General features: G+C 24.7%; 1 protein-coding gene across 2 annotated transcripts; it reads right to left on the reverse strand.

Moving 5' to 3' along the window:
• Positions 1-6811: 6811 nt before the first annotated feature.
• On the reverse strand, positions 6812-17186 carry LOC122498780 (fumarylacetoacetate hydrolase domain-containing protein 2A). Of its 2 annotated transcripts, XM_043606692.1 has the most exons (7): positions 16812-17186; positions 13333-13494; positions 10625-10660; positions 8991-9207; positions 7347-7681; positions 7118-7205; positions 6812-7037 (listed from the first exon to the last, which is right to left on the reverse strand). In XM_043606692.1, the coding sequence occupies exons 1-7, from the start codon at positions 16955-16957 to the stop codon at positions 6975-6977; spliced, it is 1047 nt and encodes a 348-aa protein (XP_043462627.1). In that variant the 5' UTR covers positions 16958-17186; the 3' UTR covers positions 6812-6974. The 2 variants fall into 2 exon arrangements, with proteins under 2 accessions (XP_043462627.1, XP_043462628.1); XM_043606693.1 differs by lacking the exon at positions 10625-10660 and having other exon boundaries at positions 16812-17162.
• Between the last annotated feature and the right edge of the window lie 234 nt (positions 17187-17420).

A 17420-nucleotide genomic window follows, 5' to 3' on the forward strand; every position in this document is an offset into this window, starting at 1 on the left:
AGATAAAGTTTTTTTTATGCGATGTACATTTGTATCATAATTTTTAGTTGATAAATAGTTTGAATATTGAACAAGACAAATGTGTTCTTAAATGTTTAAAAAAGTTATTGTTATTATATTTATATGTATCGCTAAACACTCGGAGTGGAGTATGTGGGGAGTTTGTCTCTGTCACACATTCCCCTATGTTTCTCTCTCCCTTTACTCATGCGTCGTAGTGTAAAAGAATCTAGAGAGATTCAGATTGTCTTTGGACTTGTAAATGTTAGGTCGTGTTTATTGTAGTGTCTGTACATATTGGATCCGCCATTTTTAATTTTTAAAAACTAACATCTGATTCGTAATCAGCGACCCCAAAAACCCCCAAGAAACGAATTTCATCAAAATCCATTAAAGATATTGTCTTTATTTACAATTTGTTATAGCTGTCAATGTTTGTTAACTTAATTTGTTTATAATTTTAAAAATTTTACCTGTTTAATTTTTGTTTTATTCAAGGAGTACACTAATATTAATTTCTACTAGTTTTGAATAATAAATATTTGATTTTATAAATGGAAGAACAAATTATTTGAAAAATTCTTCCTTTTGGTTAACTTTGCAATAAACAAATTAATATAAACAAATAAAAATTTAAAAATCAGGCTCGACAAAGCTCTTTGCAATTTTGTAAGCTTTCATTTAAAAAAAAATTAATGAAATCGGTTAAAAAATAAGGCCTGTAGACCTTTTTGAAACTCAATTTGCAGGTTTGCACCACTGTGCGACGTCGGAGTAGCGGTACTGGCTGGGAACCGTCTGCGTACCGCCCGATAACTGGTATTCTACCAAAAGATGACTTAGCCAGGAGCTGGCTGGACATCTGTCTCGGAACTGGCATTCTACCGCCCGGTAACCGGACGCGAAGAGCCGTTTCGTGTATAATTCAACCGACTGGGACCCGGCACTGTACCGACTGTGGATCTTTCATTTCCTAGTCAGATGTGCGCTGGCAATGCTGGCATTCTACCGCCTGACAACCGGCTCGGATCAAAATGATAATTTCAACAAATATCAATAAAAAAAATAATAATTAATTGCAAAAGATAAATTAAGATAACAATTCATTGATAGTTCACGCCTAACCGAATATTTACACACCGAAATCACGCACGCTAACCACTATGCTACACGGAAAAACCTTTAAGCAGTCTGCTCACCCGAAACTTATGCGTCAGCGCCACCACTAAACTTGTTCATCTGCACTCCCAAACTGGGTGACCAACGTACCTAGTTGTAATTTTCTAAACTTTTTGGGAAGTTTGTCTATCGAAAACGGTAATGCTACGCACCCAGTGGCGGGCGATCAGACTTTCCATGCAGTGAGAAGCGAAATTTTGTGACAGTGGGAAGACAGACTTCTCAAAGGTTTTTCCGTGTACGCTCGCATGGAACTCTCAAATCTTAAATACTTTCAAGTCTCACTAGCTGAAATAAAAATTGTAAAATTACTACGCGGCAATAAACAATTTTCATATACGGACTGATGTTGTATCGATATTTATGAATATTTCAATATTTCGTTTAAAAAGAAACTTGTTATAATTTTATTATTATATTTTTTAATATTTTATTACGTAATATTATTAATAATTGAATGAAATTTGAATGAACAACACATTTTTTTAATTATTTAATTTGCAGAAAAGTGTCAATAAATAATTACTTAATATATTGTTTAAATTAAAAAGAGATTATTAATTAATTAACAATAAATAAATTAATTAATAATCTGTTTTTTATATATTTATTTAATGTGTTATTTATTTTAGGTATTATTATATATTGAACACATTTTCTTTCAAGTTAATATATTATTTATTAAAAATTATTTATTTAATTGCACATTAATAAAGTTGGATTTTTATAAATATAATGAAAAAATTAAGTTTCTTGTATTCTTCCTTTAATCAATACAATTAATTTATTTATTGGTTAAATAATAATAATAATAATAATAATAATAATAATAATAATAATATTATTATAATAAATGCAATTAGTTATTGTAATAATTAATTAATTGTGATATATATAATAAAATAAATTTATGATTATACTGATAATGTGAACTATAACAATAAATGACGAGATCCGCAGTCGGATCCGCCCCAGCACCGAGCCAGTACAGACCTAACATCCGTCATTCTTCCGACGCCCGTAGAAAAATGAAATCCGCAGGCGGAACAAATCCAGTACCGCGCCAGTACTGACGAAAGTAGAAAGGCTGATCCGAAAGTCGGAGCCTAATCTGTTCCGCGCCGGTTGAATTTTGGGATCCGAATCGGTACAAAACATCGATACTGGCGGTCCGCACGAGCGCGGATCCCAGGCGGTTGTAAACTCAGACATTCGTCCGACTTTTCCTCCTGGGTTCTTTTTATTCCAGAAAATATTTTTATTACAAAACTGTTTTACAAAATATTTTTTCACAAACCATAATAAACAATTGTGAAGAACACAATTCGATTAATTAATTAGAAAATTCACTATTGTTGTTCACTATTGTTTACTATATTTATAAAATATAACGTTTTACATATATTTATTTTGAATTAAATTTTAAACACTTATTTTTTTATTCAAAATAGGGCGGTGTCAAAGTGGATTGGATTTTTGCATTGAGCTTCAATGGGAAAATCGCAACGACTTTGCCATCCCCAACAAGAAGACTTTCACGCGCGGATCTAGTTCCTTTGGCAAATGCTGTAAAGCAACGGACGCTAAAATTAAGGACCTTTTGACGAAAATTTCTAAGACATTATGGAAAATTTCCAAATATTTCTTTTATTCGAGAAATTTCACGAACTTTCAGGCTAAATAAGCCTATGATAAAAAAACCGGAATTCGAAAAGTCATAAAATAGAATCTCTCGCAAGGCGAAACCCTTAGCTGGTCATCTTAATTTAAACCAGATGTGACAAACTTTTCAAAAGGAAAAAATTCTTTAAGAGATTTATATTTTTAGCTGAAAATGAAATAAAAATGAAAATATTTTAAAGTACATGAGTACAAAATTCGGAATTTATTTCATAAACTTTAAAAAAAATTTATTTATTATTTATTAGGAAATTATAAGTGTAATTAACTTTATAACAATGCTTCTAAAAGAAAAAAGCAGTTTTGTTTCAATTGCAATAATATATTTTAATTAAATATCACATCAAGCAAATTAAATGTATTTTTATTAATTTAATAGAAATTTTATTAATTTTTGATAGTGATATTCACCTATTTTGTGAGAAAAGTTATATTCATTACAATTTTTGGGACTTTTTCCTAACTTTTCAAATAATATTCACTAATTTTTTTAGGAAAATATATTCATTAGAATTTACGTAAATTTTCCCTAACTTTTTAAATGATATCCACCAAATATTTTGGGGAAAACATATTTATTAGAATTTTAGAGAATTTTCATTAAATTTTTTGGTAATTTTCACCATCTTTTTAAGAAAAAGCATTTTCCTCAGAAAATGTAGAAGATTCACCATAAGTAATTGGTGAAAATTCCCAAAAATTTTTACAGTTTTAAAATGCAACAAAACAAATCATTTTTATTTCTAATAAAAAAGTGATGTCATTAGATCAAAAATTCATCACACCAAATGGAGCAAAATTCCCAATAAAATTATATTGTTTATTCATTTATAATTTTTAATATCAATTTATAATTTTTCTATAATTATTCTATGCCAGAATTGTATTTTATAATTGTTTGAAAATTAGAAAATCTTTTTAACACACTTTTGAGTGATGTATAATTAGATTAAAATTTGATCTCATCTAATGGACCAAAACCAAACACTTTTATTTATAAAAATAAAAATTGGTTATTGGCGTAAACAATAATTAAGTTCAGGTTTATAATATAAATATTTTCACGCGCATTTATTACATTGTGAATAACATTGAATTGGCAAATTTAAATTAGGAGAAGACGAAAAATTAATTTTTTATATTAAAATCTGACAATAGCCTAATTTTTATTCTCATTTTATAGTTTTTTCTTTAATTATTCCAAGACAGTATTACAATTTGTAATAGTTTAAACATTGAAATATCTTTTGCATAATTTTCAAGTGATGTAATGAAATCAAAATTTCATCTCATGTAATGCAGCAAAACCAAACACTTTTAATTATAAAAAGCAAATATCGTTAAATGGCGTGAACACTAATTATGCTTAGATTTTTAATATAAATATTTCCACTATCGTTGATTATGAATTAAATAAAATCAAACATCAAAAATTCATCTTATCTAATGGAGCAAAATTTGCCAAAAAATGTATATTATTAATTTTAATATAATTTTTATACTCACTTTATAATTTTTCTATAATTATTCCATGCCAGAATTGTATTTTGTAATTGTTTAAATATTAAAACTTCTCTTCACAACACTTTCGAGGGATGTAATTAGATCAATATTTCATCTCATGTAATGAAATAAAATTAATTAATATTATTTATAAAAAACAATTATTGTAATGAACAATAATTAAGCTAAATTTACATTGGTAAGAAAATATGATTTTCACTTTTGTTAAAAAATAATTTTTTATTGGTGATCGTTTTTTTTGTTTATTGTTTTTGTGAGATAGGATAGATATTAATTTCGCTTTCAGGCTTCGCACTCGACAATTACTTTTAAGAAAGTAGCTTTAAAACTAAAAATAGTAGTAAAAAGTAGCTATCGAAAAATTAAAATTTGACAATTAAAAAAATCTCGTTTTAATCGAATCACAAAAAATTGATTGAGAATAATTTTTCTTTTTCAATTATTAGAGGATTTAAACTAAAATGTAATTTGTGAAAAAAGTAGCTTTTAGTGTCAGAAATTTGAGAAAAAAAGAAGTAAATAGTAGATTTTAGTAGATGAGTGCGAATCCTGCTTTTTTATTTATTACGTTTCAAAAAAGAATATTATTTTTTTAAATATTACAGCTTTTAATATAAATACCATTAATTATAAAATAAAAATTGGAATAATTTTTCTAAACTTCCGTAATATTTGATACTCTGTAAGAAGTTTAATCATTTCTAAAAGTATGAACGTGAATTCAGAAAAACTGTTTTACGTTAGATAATTTAAAAAATTAATCAAATTAAATTCAAATTAAAAAATATAATTGTAATAAATATTACAATTGTTAATAAATTATATTTTACTTGTATTCAAGAAAAGTTAAGTACTTTCTAAATTTAAAATAAATGCAATTAATTTATAATTAGGTATAAGTAAAATTACGTAATACAACAAAGAATTCTTAATCTCATTATTCAATTAAAATACAAACTATAATTCTATAAAAATAAAGAGCTTTTAAAAATATCAAGAAATCTTATTATTAAAGCAATTATTAAATTATTCCAAAGAAAAAATATAAATAAAGACGATTTAAAAATGTTATCCGCAACCTCCGCAACTAAACAATTAATTAATTAATTCAAGTAATTTATTGATTTAATTAATTAATTACCAATTCATTATTACTTGAGTTAAATTTATTTTCACTCATCATATGACATTTCTTATTTTCACAAATCCTAAAGTGTCTATACAATAGATCCACTAAAAAAACGCCTAGCTCCATCTCTCGGAAGTTTTAACAACAGACATTTTTCTCTGCAAAAACATGACGTCACTTCCGGTGGTGCATTTCGTCGGTGGTGTATTTGGAAAGTTACCGGTTATAGTTCAATATACTACCGTCGCGCGTGCTTCATTTTCATTTTACTCAGGTGAGTCCCAGGCGTACTACTATTTTTTCAATTTTTCAGTTTCCACTTATCCCCACTAGATAATATCTTCTGCCGATAAAACAGAACGCCTTATTATCTTTAGTTTAGGGTCTTTAATTCAAACTGGCCGCTGACTGTGTTTTAACAGGACCAAAACAACAAGTAATTTTCGTCTTCATAGTGCTCTTGAATATTCGATAATCACATCCGAATATTTGCACCAGGAAACAATTCCCCTGTTGACTTCGACTAATAACGGCGATAACGGATCAGCAGATTTCCATTGAACATTTTCTCGATGACTATGAAAATAATAAAATACGAACGGCAGAATTCTTTTTCAAGTTTTATTACAATTGTTGATCTGACGAGCTGGCAGGTTTTATTTAATTAAATAATTTAATGGGGACAAATTTTAATTGTCACTGGTTATGCAATCGTTAATGTTTAAAAACTGTAAATCGAAGATTGAATGCTCCTTATTACCCCTTTTCGAATTCCGATTTTATTTTTGTTAATGTTTTAACGTTACGTTCTTCAGTTCAATGTTTAAACGAAATTATTTATATTATTTAAACCTTTTATTGCAAAATACTTGATTAGATGATTTTTTTTTCTCTAAAAAAATACTTGTTATAACGTATTGATGTATCATTTTTATTACTTTTATTGTACATGAAATGTCGTTCATTTATAAAAACATGACATTTTGATGATAGGCTTCGATATTTAGACTTAAGGTACTCTCTCACCTCTACTGCCTGCCTGCCTGCGCAGGCAGGCGCAATGAGAGTAAGGGAGAAAAAACATTTAATTTGAATTTTCTGACTCTCTTACTCTCATGTGTTACCATGACGACCTGCAGGCAGGCAGGCAGGCAGTAGAGCTGTGCGAGCGCCTTTATTGCTTTGGCATTAATATACCGTCTGTGTAAATCTTCATTGATATAGATATTTAACATTATTTATGTCTTAAAAGAAATTTCATTCTTTTTCTCTCCTCCTGGGAATAAGTTCGAGTATAAATCTATAAGTACAAATTTATTTTTTTTTTATTATAAAAATCAAAACAATATGACTTTGGTTGCAAATGTTGTCTTTTCTTTTGATGTTTACAGGTGTTTATAAAAAAGTTTCTTCCTATAATTAAATCGCAACACTTGGCTGTCAAAACAACATTTTAGTTTTATCAAACACATTTATTTTTTAATCTGCCAAGACTCTCTATTTCTGTTTCCAAAAGATCTCCTTTCTGTAAAAAAAGGGAAAATAATTAAACATTTTAATTCAATTCATTTGTCGAAATAATTAATTTTTATTCGTTATTTTAACCTTCAAGAACTCTGGTGGTTTTCGAGTGAATCCGACACCAGCTGGAGTGCCCGTCAAAATAACATCACCGGGTAATAATGTCATGAACCTAGATTAAAAATGTACCACTCAAAAATCTAATAATTAATGAAGCAATTTACAATAATATATAAATTATCAATAATTTTATAAACTTACTAAGTTTAAATATAAATAATAAAAATGAGTTTAAAGAACAAAAGTTACTCACTGTGAAAGATACATTACAATATCGTGTGGCTTGAAGATTAATTCACTGGTGTTACCACTTTGCTTGACGTGTCCATTTACCCAAGTTTTGACTGTGAGATTATTAATATCACAAATGGCTTCTTTTGTAACCACTGCAGGTCCTAGGGGACAAAAGTTATCCATCGCTTTTCCAAGAAGAAACTGACCTCCATTACGTTTACCTTTCTGCCAATCTCGAGCAGATAAATCTTGAGCCACTGTGTAGCCAAAAATATAGTCTTCCACATCTTGATTATTTAAATTCTTGCATTTTTTTCCTATAACTATTGCGAGTTCAGCTTCCCAATCAACTTTCTAAAATGAAGAATAATTTTTTCCTTTAAGAATGGAATGGACAGGACAAATTGTTATTTAATTTATTATTTGTTTAATTTCTAATTGTTTTTAATCATTTTTAAAAGCTACAAGGTTTTCAAAAATTAAAAGTTCCAATTTTTTTCGAAATCAAAATTTTCAACTATGCTAATTATTTTCGTTGAAGAAAAAGCAATCACAGACTTCGCACTCGATAATTAATTTGTAAAAAATAAAAAGAAGTAGCTTTCAAATTAAAAATAGTAGCAATCAACAAATTAAACTTGACGACCAAAAAACTCGTTTTAGATACTTTACAAAACTGACAAAAATTCGATTCTATATTTTATTTTCCTGACTTTTCCTAATTTTCATAAAAAATATTTACTTCATTCTTATCCTGCTAATAAATTTAATTTCTGCAACGAATTTTATAATTCATGAAAGAATTTAAATATTTCCAAAAATAATTTATTTCTTGAGAAGAATTTTATAAAAAATTTTAAATAATTGATTTCTTTCGACTAATTTTATGCAAATTATAGGTATTTAAAATAATTAAATTCATGAGAAATTTTTATTAGTCATATTAAAAAAAATTGAATTGTTACGAAGATTTTTACAAAATAATTTTAAATAATTAAATTCTGTTTGGAAATTTTATGAAAATAGTAGTAGATATTGAAAATCATTAAATTAAATCATTAAATCATTTTTTTGAAAATAATTGAATTCCTAAAAAGCATTTTACTATTTATGAAAATAATTGAATTTCTAAAAAGCATTTTATTATTTATGAAAATAATTGAATTCTTGAGAAAGATTTTTTTAGAATTTTTTTAAATAATTGAATTTCCAAGAAGAAATTTATTACTTTAAAAAATAATTGAATTTTCGTGATGAATATTCTTATTTATGAAGATAATTGAATTTTGCAAAGAATTTTATTAAAATGCCTCAAGAATTAAATTTTCGGGAACAATTTTGTTATTTATCGACATAATTGAATTCGGATTGAATTCTTTCGAAGAATTATTTATGTAAATAATTAAATTCTTCGGAAGAATTTTATTAAAATCTAAAAAAATAATTGAATTATTTCAAAAAAAAATTAATTAAAATTGTATTTAAAATAATTGATTTCTTTCGAACATATTTTATTTAAAATATTTGAAATATTGAAATCCTGTGAAGAATTTTATTATTTAGGAGAATGTATTTTTTGAAAATAATTGAATCATTTTAAAGAATTCGATTATAATTTTTGAGAATGGTGCATAAAATTTTGTTATCTAAAAGAGAAACTCACGTCAGAAATCGCGGGTAACTCAATATTATCTGTTGGTCCAATAATATTACTGGCAAATTTACTAAAAACCACAGGACTCGGAGGCGGTTCAACATTCTGTTCTTTACAGTGACCACTGTAATTTAAACCAATACATGCCAACTTGTCCATATGTGTGATTGGTGCTAGAAAATTTACATCAGCCTCTGGTATAACACTTCGTCCCTCTGCCACTATCCTAAAAAAGATCAAAAATTAAATTAATATAAAAATCAAAAGCCAATAAATCAAAAAACACATTTTAAACAAAATTTTCTAAAAAAAATCAAGTTAAAGTCATAAATAAATTTCAGGAAATGTTTAAGAATACTAATTTTCTTTTACGAAAAAAGGTTTTCTAACAAAAAAAAAATCATTAAATAAAAACATTCTGAAATAAAACTGTAATAAAATTAAAAATAATAACAAAAGTTAATAGAACAAAATATTGTTTTGTACCCGTGACACAAAACATAATATAATAAACATATTAATCACTTTCTTTTCTTATAAAGTTTGAAGGCAATTTGAGGATAAGATATATCTACTATTTACTCCATTTTATTTCGTTAGGTTTTAATAATCGCTATTTTTTACTTTATACCTACTCGTTATTTTTCTATATTTTATTTAACAAACAGTCTTCAATCTATAAGATTAAGTTTGTCAAATGCATTTCAAAGCGCATAATATGTTATATAAAAAATAATGGACATAAGCAGACTAATTGACCAATGAAGTTGCTATCGCTTTATATGAAAGCTTTCTGGAAAATCTGCTTCCTCTTAAATAGAGAAAGTGCAATAAACGTTAATGAAAATATAGAAAGCCTATGTTGCTATTCTATCGAAAGAATTGTAACACATCCTAATTGATTTCTTTTTTATTGCAAAAAAGAACTTTTTTTATTTTTATTTTTATTTGTAATATCAATAATTTGAAATGTTATATTTTAATTATTTCTTTTTCATTAATGACTCACGAAATGTACCTAATATTACGAAATATGCAAAAAAATCAGATAATGAATTTTGATAATAATCTTGAAAAACAAACAGAACCTTGTAAAAATGATCTAATCGCTCTTACAAAAATACATATATAACCGGATATTATAATCAGATAAAAAATATTAATTATATTATAATTTAATAACAGTGTTTATTATCGTGTCCTCAACTCTTTATTATCAATTTAATTTGAGTAATAAACTCAATATCTATTAGTATGAAAACATTATATTTTTTTGCAAAAACAATATTTATAGTTTTTTAATAGTAAATGTTGCATTATTTTCATCAAGAGAAGATTTAATTGTTGCACTGTTCTAATTATTACTTCAATAACAAAATTTTACAACGTTACCACCTCGTATATACAATAACTGTAAAATGTAAAATTTATTCATGCGAAAAACTTTCAAAAATCTACTTGTTAGTGTAATGGATCCACAATTATTAGTAATTTTATGAAGGATTTTAATCTTAAATTAAATATATATATGACAATAGAAAAAAGTGACAATTTTTGAATCTGTGGGATAAAAAATAATTCTTAAGGACATACTAGAGTAAAGGGGCATTGTCACACACTTAAATTGACAAATAATAACAAACCTCCTTACAGCTGCCATTAGATTAATATCGTCTTTCCTAATAAAAAACGCAATAATAAATTTCTCAATATTGACAAAATAAATTTTCATAATATAGATAAGAAATCAAAATGCATATTTTTCATTATTATAACAGAAAAGTACTGAAAAATATGAATTAAAAAAAAAACTGAATTAAAGCTGAGTTTATTGAATGTCTCAACTAGAAGGTAATATTTTATAGGAAATTTATACTCAACTCTGTTATAAATAATAAAGTTCAGAAATATTGATATTTACTTTGATATTAACAACTTAGACTATTCAAAATAGACTTTGAAAAAAATCTATACAAAAGTATCTACACATTGATACGGTAAAATGCAAAGATAATTATTTTATAATTAGAGGTACGAGATTATGTATCCAATGAGATTCACAATTCACTTTTGAATTTAACATAGCTCACTGGTAATATTTTGTTATCAATTTTTAAATAAACTAAACATTATAATTAACTATAAGTGTCTCTTGTTCCTTGGAGGGCTCACTATAGCTAAATCATACACAGACCTCGGATCGACTTTAACGAGCAAAAAAAAATCGCTTTAGTCCATTAAAAATAGAAAAAAAGTCGAAAAAGTCGTTTATTTAATTCACTTTTGTCACAAAAATTTTATTTTGTATTTTCCTGATTTCTAAATTCAATTAATTAAAACTTGAATAATTTTGCTAAGTAAATATTTATAAATATTTCTTATTTCTTTTTTCATGGGAAATAAATTTTAAAAGATTTCAACTTCTGAAATTTAATAATTTCTGAAAATTACAACTATAACCCTTCCAAAATTCAATTATTTTCTACAACTTTCAATTAAACTTTATATCTTAATCAATTATCTATATTAATTTTTAATAATTTTTCGAAAGTTCTTCGAGAATTCAATTATTTAAATACAAACATTCAATTTTTTTATAGTAATAATAATTGAAACTGTCAATTTTTATTTTTAAAGACATAAAGGTAGAATATTATTTCAAAAATTTGAATAAAAAAATTCTTAATATTATTTTGTTTAAAATATTTAAAAATAATTTTTGAAAGACAATAGTTTTACAATTATATACACACTAAAAAAAAAGTTTTACTTTCAGCCTGTTTTCGAGGCTGAATTTAAGGTGTAAACGGAGTCAGCCCCATTAAACAAGGACAGACTTATGTGAAATACATGGGCTGAATTTAAGGTGTAAACGGAGTCAGACTTTTTTTTTCCTGTGTACAATTAGAAAATATCCAAAAAATTCAAATTTGGTACCTATTATCTTTTAAAAAATAATTGAAATTTGGTAAAATCTTTGAAAAATTATTGAAATTTATCATAAAATCTTTTTAAAATAATTGAGTTTTTAAAAACTATAAAAAAATAATTAAATTTTTGAAGAATATTAATTATAAATGATTTCTCCGAAATTTCAATAAGTCTAAAAAAGGAATTTTAAAAAAAATTTTAATTTACTTTGTTCGAAGGTACATTGAATTTTAAAAAATTATGATAAAACAATTTTAAGAATTCGTTTTTTATAAATATTTAATGTAATTTTTCGAAAATGATTGAATTTATAAAACGAAATTTTGTATAATTTAAAAAAAATTAATTAATTTTTTGAAGAATTTTAATTAAAAATTTTGAATATGATTATTTTTTCCAAATTTTTTAAAAATATTATTATAAATATTATTATTATAAATAATATTATAAATGATTATTTTTTGTATGTATTTGAATTTTCGGAAATATGTAATCGAAAATATTGAAAATAATTGAATTTCAATAATTAGAATAAAAAAATTCTGAGAATTACTTTTTTCAAAAATATTTTAATTCATTTTTAGAAACTATAATTTTCATTAATTTTCATTTTATTAAATTTACACTTGAAGATTTTTGATTAAAATTTTTGAGAATTTAATTATTTTCAAAATTTTGCAAATTGAAATTCTTTAAAAGTTGATTTTTCAAAATTTCTAATAAAGAACTTGAAAAAAATCAATTATTTTCAATTTAATTTTACAAAAGTTCAATTTATTGAAAAGCTTTCTAATTTCAATTTATTATCTCGAATCCTCTAAATATCAGATTAAATTAATCAATAACTTTAATGCTAAATGAGAATTAATGAGCGAGAAAAGATAAATTTCTCTTTTTAATTTTTCTCAGTCCAAAATAGACAAAAAAAAATTGCAAAGAATATGAATTTTTAAATTTATCATATTAAAATAAATGTATTTTTTTCTGAAACTATGATTATAATTGTATCTTTATAAAAAAAGTTTTAATTTCTTTCAAATGACACACAATTCTCATCGACCACATTGAACCATAATTATTTATATTAAGAAAGTAACGTTAAAGCATTTGTAGATATGTAAATCACTTTGAATATGCTGATATTAAAAGCAATTTTGCACATGAATTACGCCACATTAATAAAAAAAAGAAAGTTCAATTTTATACCAGTTAAACAAATCAGTAAATTACAATTAAACATTAATTTCTTTTTACAGCTATAATTACGTAATACTAGTACTATACCTATAAAAATTAATTTCAGTTTAAAATTAAATTCTAGATGAAATATTATTTAAAACAAGACAATAGATTTTTTCGTAAAGTGAATGATATAAATTTTTCCTTCCCTTTGATTATAATATAAGTAATAAAAAGATACCTTTTTGCCTTCTTGAGCAAGTCATCACCACCTTCCAAAAATTTTTTCAAAGTATTTGGTATCCTTGAATCGATAGCGGAAACTGCAATTATGTCTCCACCTTGTTTGAGTTGCACCCCCAAGTGTTGGGGTCCACCATTTTTACTTACAAACTGTACGAACCTGACAAAAAATTAAATAATTAATTTTTGCGAGATACAAGTAATGTAGATAAAAAAATCTGTAATTATATAGTTTCACTTGAATTTATTTAAAGTATAGTTGTTTTTAAAGTTCAGTATTTCAGAATCGATTAATAGAGATGAAAGAATGAAACCGGTTGATATGGAACATGGAAATTAGTTGTGTCTGGAGTTTCAAAATCTTGAGAAATTCGAGGTGTGGTTTAACACAAAAAGACATATGTAGTGAACTTTAAATTTTGACAAAGAAACACTTGTCGATCCATTTTAAACGGAAGAAGTATGTTTCGTGAGTTAATTTTATTACCAAAATTTTTTTGTTTTATTAGATTTCAAAACAAATTTTAAAAAAATTAAAAATGTTTTTCTTGTAATTTTGATTATTTTGTTTCTCATTAGTAAACACTAATGAGAAACGAAATAATCAAAATTAAAGGAAAAACATTTTTATTTTTAATCCATTCATTGTGGATTTTTTGACTTTGGATATTTTTATTTTTGAATTTTTGTACTTTGGACTTTTTTCTTGGATTTTTCGATCTGGATTTTTTGGATTCGATTTTTTGTCCTGTAATCCAGACAAGAAGTCAGAAACAAAAAGTCCAAAGTAAATGAAATCCAAAAAAGTAAAAAAAAAATAGTTTCACTTTGGACTAATTTTTTAGATTTTTTTTTCTGGTCAAAAAGTCCAAAGAAATTAAAAATCCAATGAAAAAATTAAGATATAAAAATTTAAATGATTGCCTTGAACGAAATTGTTCTTTTTTTTGGAGTTGCTCATTTCGATGACTGTGAATCGAAAGTAGGTAAACTTAATATTTTAAATTTCTAAAAAAATAATTAAATTAATCAAACAATTAAATTGGAATTATATTGAAAAAATTATTTGAATTTTTGTAAAGAAATTTATCAAAATTGTTAAAAATAAAATTGTACTTTATGAAATAATTGTTTTAAAAATTTTATAGAATAATTTAAATTTTTCTAGAAATTTTTTTATTTGTGAGAAAATAATTGGATTTTTGTGAAGATTTTTTTTTATTTCAGAAAATAATTGAATTTTTGTGAAGAATTCTATTATTTATGTAAATAGTTGAATTATTTTAAAGAATTTTATTATATTTATGTAAATAATTAAAATCGTGTGATGTTAACATTAACATTTTAAATTCCGATTTTATAGCGTAAAAAGTAAAAAACCAACTTTAAGGTGCAAAAAAAGTTGCTTTAGTCGATTTAAAATAGAAAAAAAGTCTAAAAAGTCGTTTATTTAATTCAATGTTGTCACAAAAATTTTATTTTGTATTTTTCTGATCTTTCACTGATTTCTAAATTCAATTATTCGAAACTTGAATAATTTCGTTAAATAAATATTTTAAAATTAAATACTTCTTGTTTGTTTTTATATATAGGAATAAAATTTAAAAAATTTGTATTTAAAACCTTTCTGAAATTTAATAACTTCTAAAAATTACGACTGCAATTCTCTTAAAATTCAATTATTTTCTCCAATTTTTAATCAAACTTCTTCTCGAAATCAATTATTTTTAATAATTTTCCGAAAGTTCTTAGAGAATTCAATTATTTAAATACAAAAATTCAGTTTTTTATAATAATTGTAACAGTCCATGTTTTTCAATTATATATATACAATTAAAAAATTTCCTAACAATTGAAATTTTGTAAATTATATTTGAAAAAAATTTCTTCAAAAATTAAATTTTTAACAATTTTAATTCACTTTGTTCCAAGTTTATTGAATATTAAAAAAAATTAAGATAAAAAAATTACAAGAAAAATGTTTTTTTTTAATATTGTAATGTAATTTTTCGAAAAGAATTCAATTTCTTAAAATAATTTTTGTATAATTTAAAAAAAAACTAACTTCTTGAAGAATTTTGATTAAAATGTTAATATAAAAATTTTAATGTTATTATTTTTTGTATGTATTTGAATTTTTTGAAATTTGTGTTTAAAAATATTGAAAATAATTGAATTTTAAAAAATTAGAATGCAGAAAAAATTCTAAGAATTATTGTTTTCAAAATAATTTTGATATAACTTTTAGAAGCTAATTATTTTCAATAAAATTACCATTTTTAAATTTACTCTTGAAGAGTTTTCATTAAAATTTTTAATAATTTAATTATTTTGAAAATTTGCAATTAAAATTCTTTAAAAGTTGATTTTTAAAAATTGGAACAAAATACTTGAAAAAAATTATTTATTTTCAATTAAATTTTACAAAATTTCAATTATTGAAACTCTTTTTAAATGTAAATTTCGAAAATTTAATTAGAAAAATTATTTTAAAAAAATTATTTTTGAAGATTTATTTATAGTTATTTTTCACACTATATATAAAAATCGAAATAAGTTGCATTTTATACTAAAAATTATTGCAATATTTGGAAGAAAAGTCGGAAAAAGTCGTAATTTTTGAAAATAAGTCGAAAAAAGTCGAAAAAACCACAATATCCAACGCCTGCTGTGGATATTTTTTTGGGGGATTTTTTGTACTTTGACTTTTTTTTCTTGGATTTTTCGGTCTGGATTTGTCGTATTAGATTTTTTGTCCTGTAATTCCTATAAATCTTTTATTAGATTATTCCTGATAAAAAATTAACTACGCCTTTGATTCTTATATAACACATTCACAGACTCCCCTCTCTCTCTCTCTCTCTTTCATTCTTTCTTTTTTAAAATTGCTCCAAAAACCTTGAATGCAATAATAAAAATATAAATCAATTACTCCAGAAATATTCTCTACGTCATTGAATAATTGACAATATAAATCACATAAAAAGTTCTCTCCTAAAAATTATTGCTAACTAAAAAAATAAAATATCGCCTATCGTTTTACTATTGAAGAAAGTTTTCTATACGCGACAAAAATAGTTTTATTTATTGACGAAAGCAAAGCACAATTATATTATTTGCAATAAATGTATATTAATTACAATAAAAATTATTTTTTAAATTTCTAAAATATTTTGAGAAGAAAAAATTAATTTTCTAATTATTTTTTTCTTGCATCCATATAAAGACTAGAATTTTAGAGCAAGAAAGTTTATTTAGAGTACGAATACTTCGTAACAGAAAGAAATGATTTTTACGTGTCACAACAAAGGAAGAATTGTTTCATAGAGAAATATTAATTTATAAATTGGAGCAATTTCTTTTTGCGTATATGAAAACATATAATTTCACAAGATAAGAGGAAAAAGCAAATGATAATAAAGCATGCTCATGGTAAAGGAAAAGCTAAACGTTACGCCGGTGATTTGCCGTACTTACCTCATATCGAGCGTGCTACTAACAGAGAAATTTCTTCCACTAATGTTATGAGCAGCAAACCGAGTTCTCCCCGTTTTATCTACAGTTCTTCCAATAATGAAACAGGACATACGATCCAAAAGTCGGAGTTTAGCTCTTAGCGGCATTATGGCTGATAAGCGTTTTACGCAGATTTTTCTCAGTGAAAAAAAAAAGTATGAAATACGGTAGTTATAAAAACGAGTTAAATTAGAAACACTCGCCGCAAAGGACGAGTGGCAACTGAGAGAATCATGCCACTAGTGCCTTTCAAAAATCTATGGGTAGGGGAAGCCCACGTTGTTGTTGTCGGACCACCGAAACCCAATTTTTTTTTTATTCTTTTATAACCAAACTCGATGGTCTTCTTTTTTCTGTAATTTCAGAGAGGCAATTACAAAATATTAATTCACTACTTGTCGATTATTTTTAACTCGAATTATAAAAACCATGAATTTTTAATATTAGGATACACTTAACTTAAAAAAAACTGGATTGACTGGATTTTTCACCAAAGGCGAGACGAGATGGTTTTAATTTTTTACTTCTTGCTCAAATACTTACTCACGATAACAAAAATTCATCATTCGA

This window comes from Leptopilina heterotoma, unplaced genomic scaffold (assembly GCF_015476425.1).
Source record: "Leptopilina heterotoma isolate Lh14 unplaced genomic scaffold, ASM1547642v1 Lhet_16, whole genome shotgun sequence".
Classification (NCBI taxonomy): Eukaryota; Metazoa; Arthropoda; class Insecta; order Hymenoptera; family Figitidae; genus Leptopilina; species Leptopilina heterotoma.

Excerpts from the sequence above, each read along its gene's own strand:
- LOC122498780 (XM_043606692.1), bottom strand. The coding sequence starts at position 16,957 with ATGCCGCTAAGAGCTAAACTCCGACTTTTGGATCGTATGTCCTGTTTC. Across the intron at positions 10,661-13,332 it reads TTGCTCAAGAAGGCAAAAAG|GAAAGACGATATTAATCTAA; the intron begins GTATCTTTTTAT and ends GTTTTTTATTAG. Across the intron at positions 7,682-8,990 it reads AGTTACCCGCGATTTCTGAC|AAAGTTGATTGGGAAGCTGA; the intron begins GTGAGTTTCTCT and ends TCTTCATTTTAG.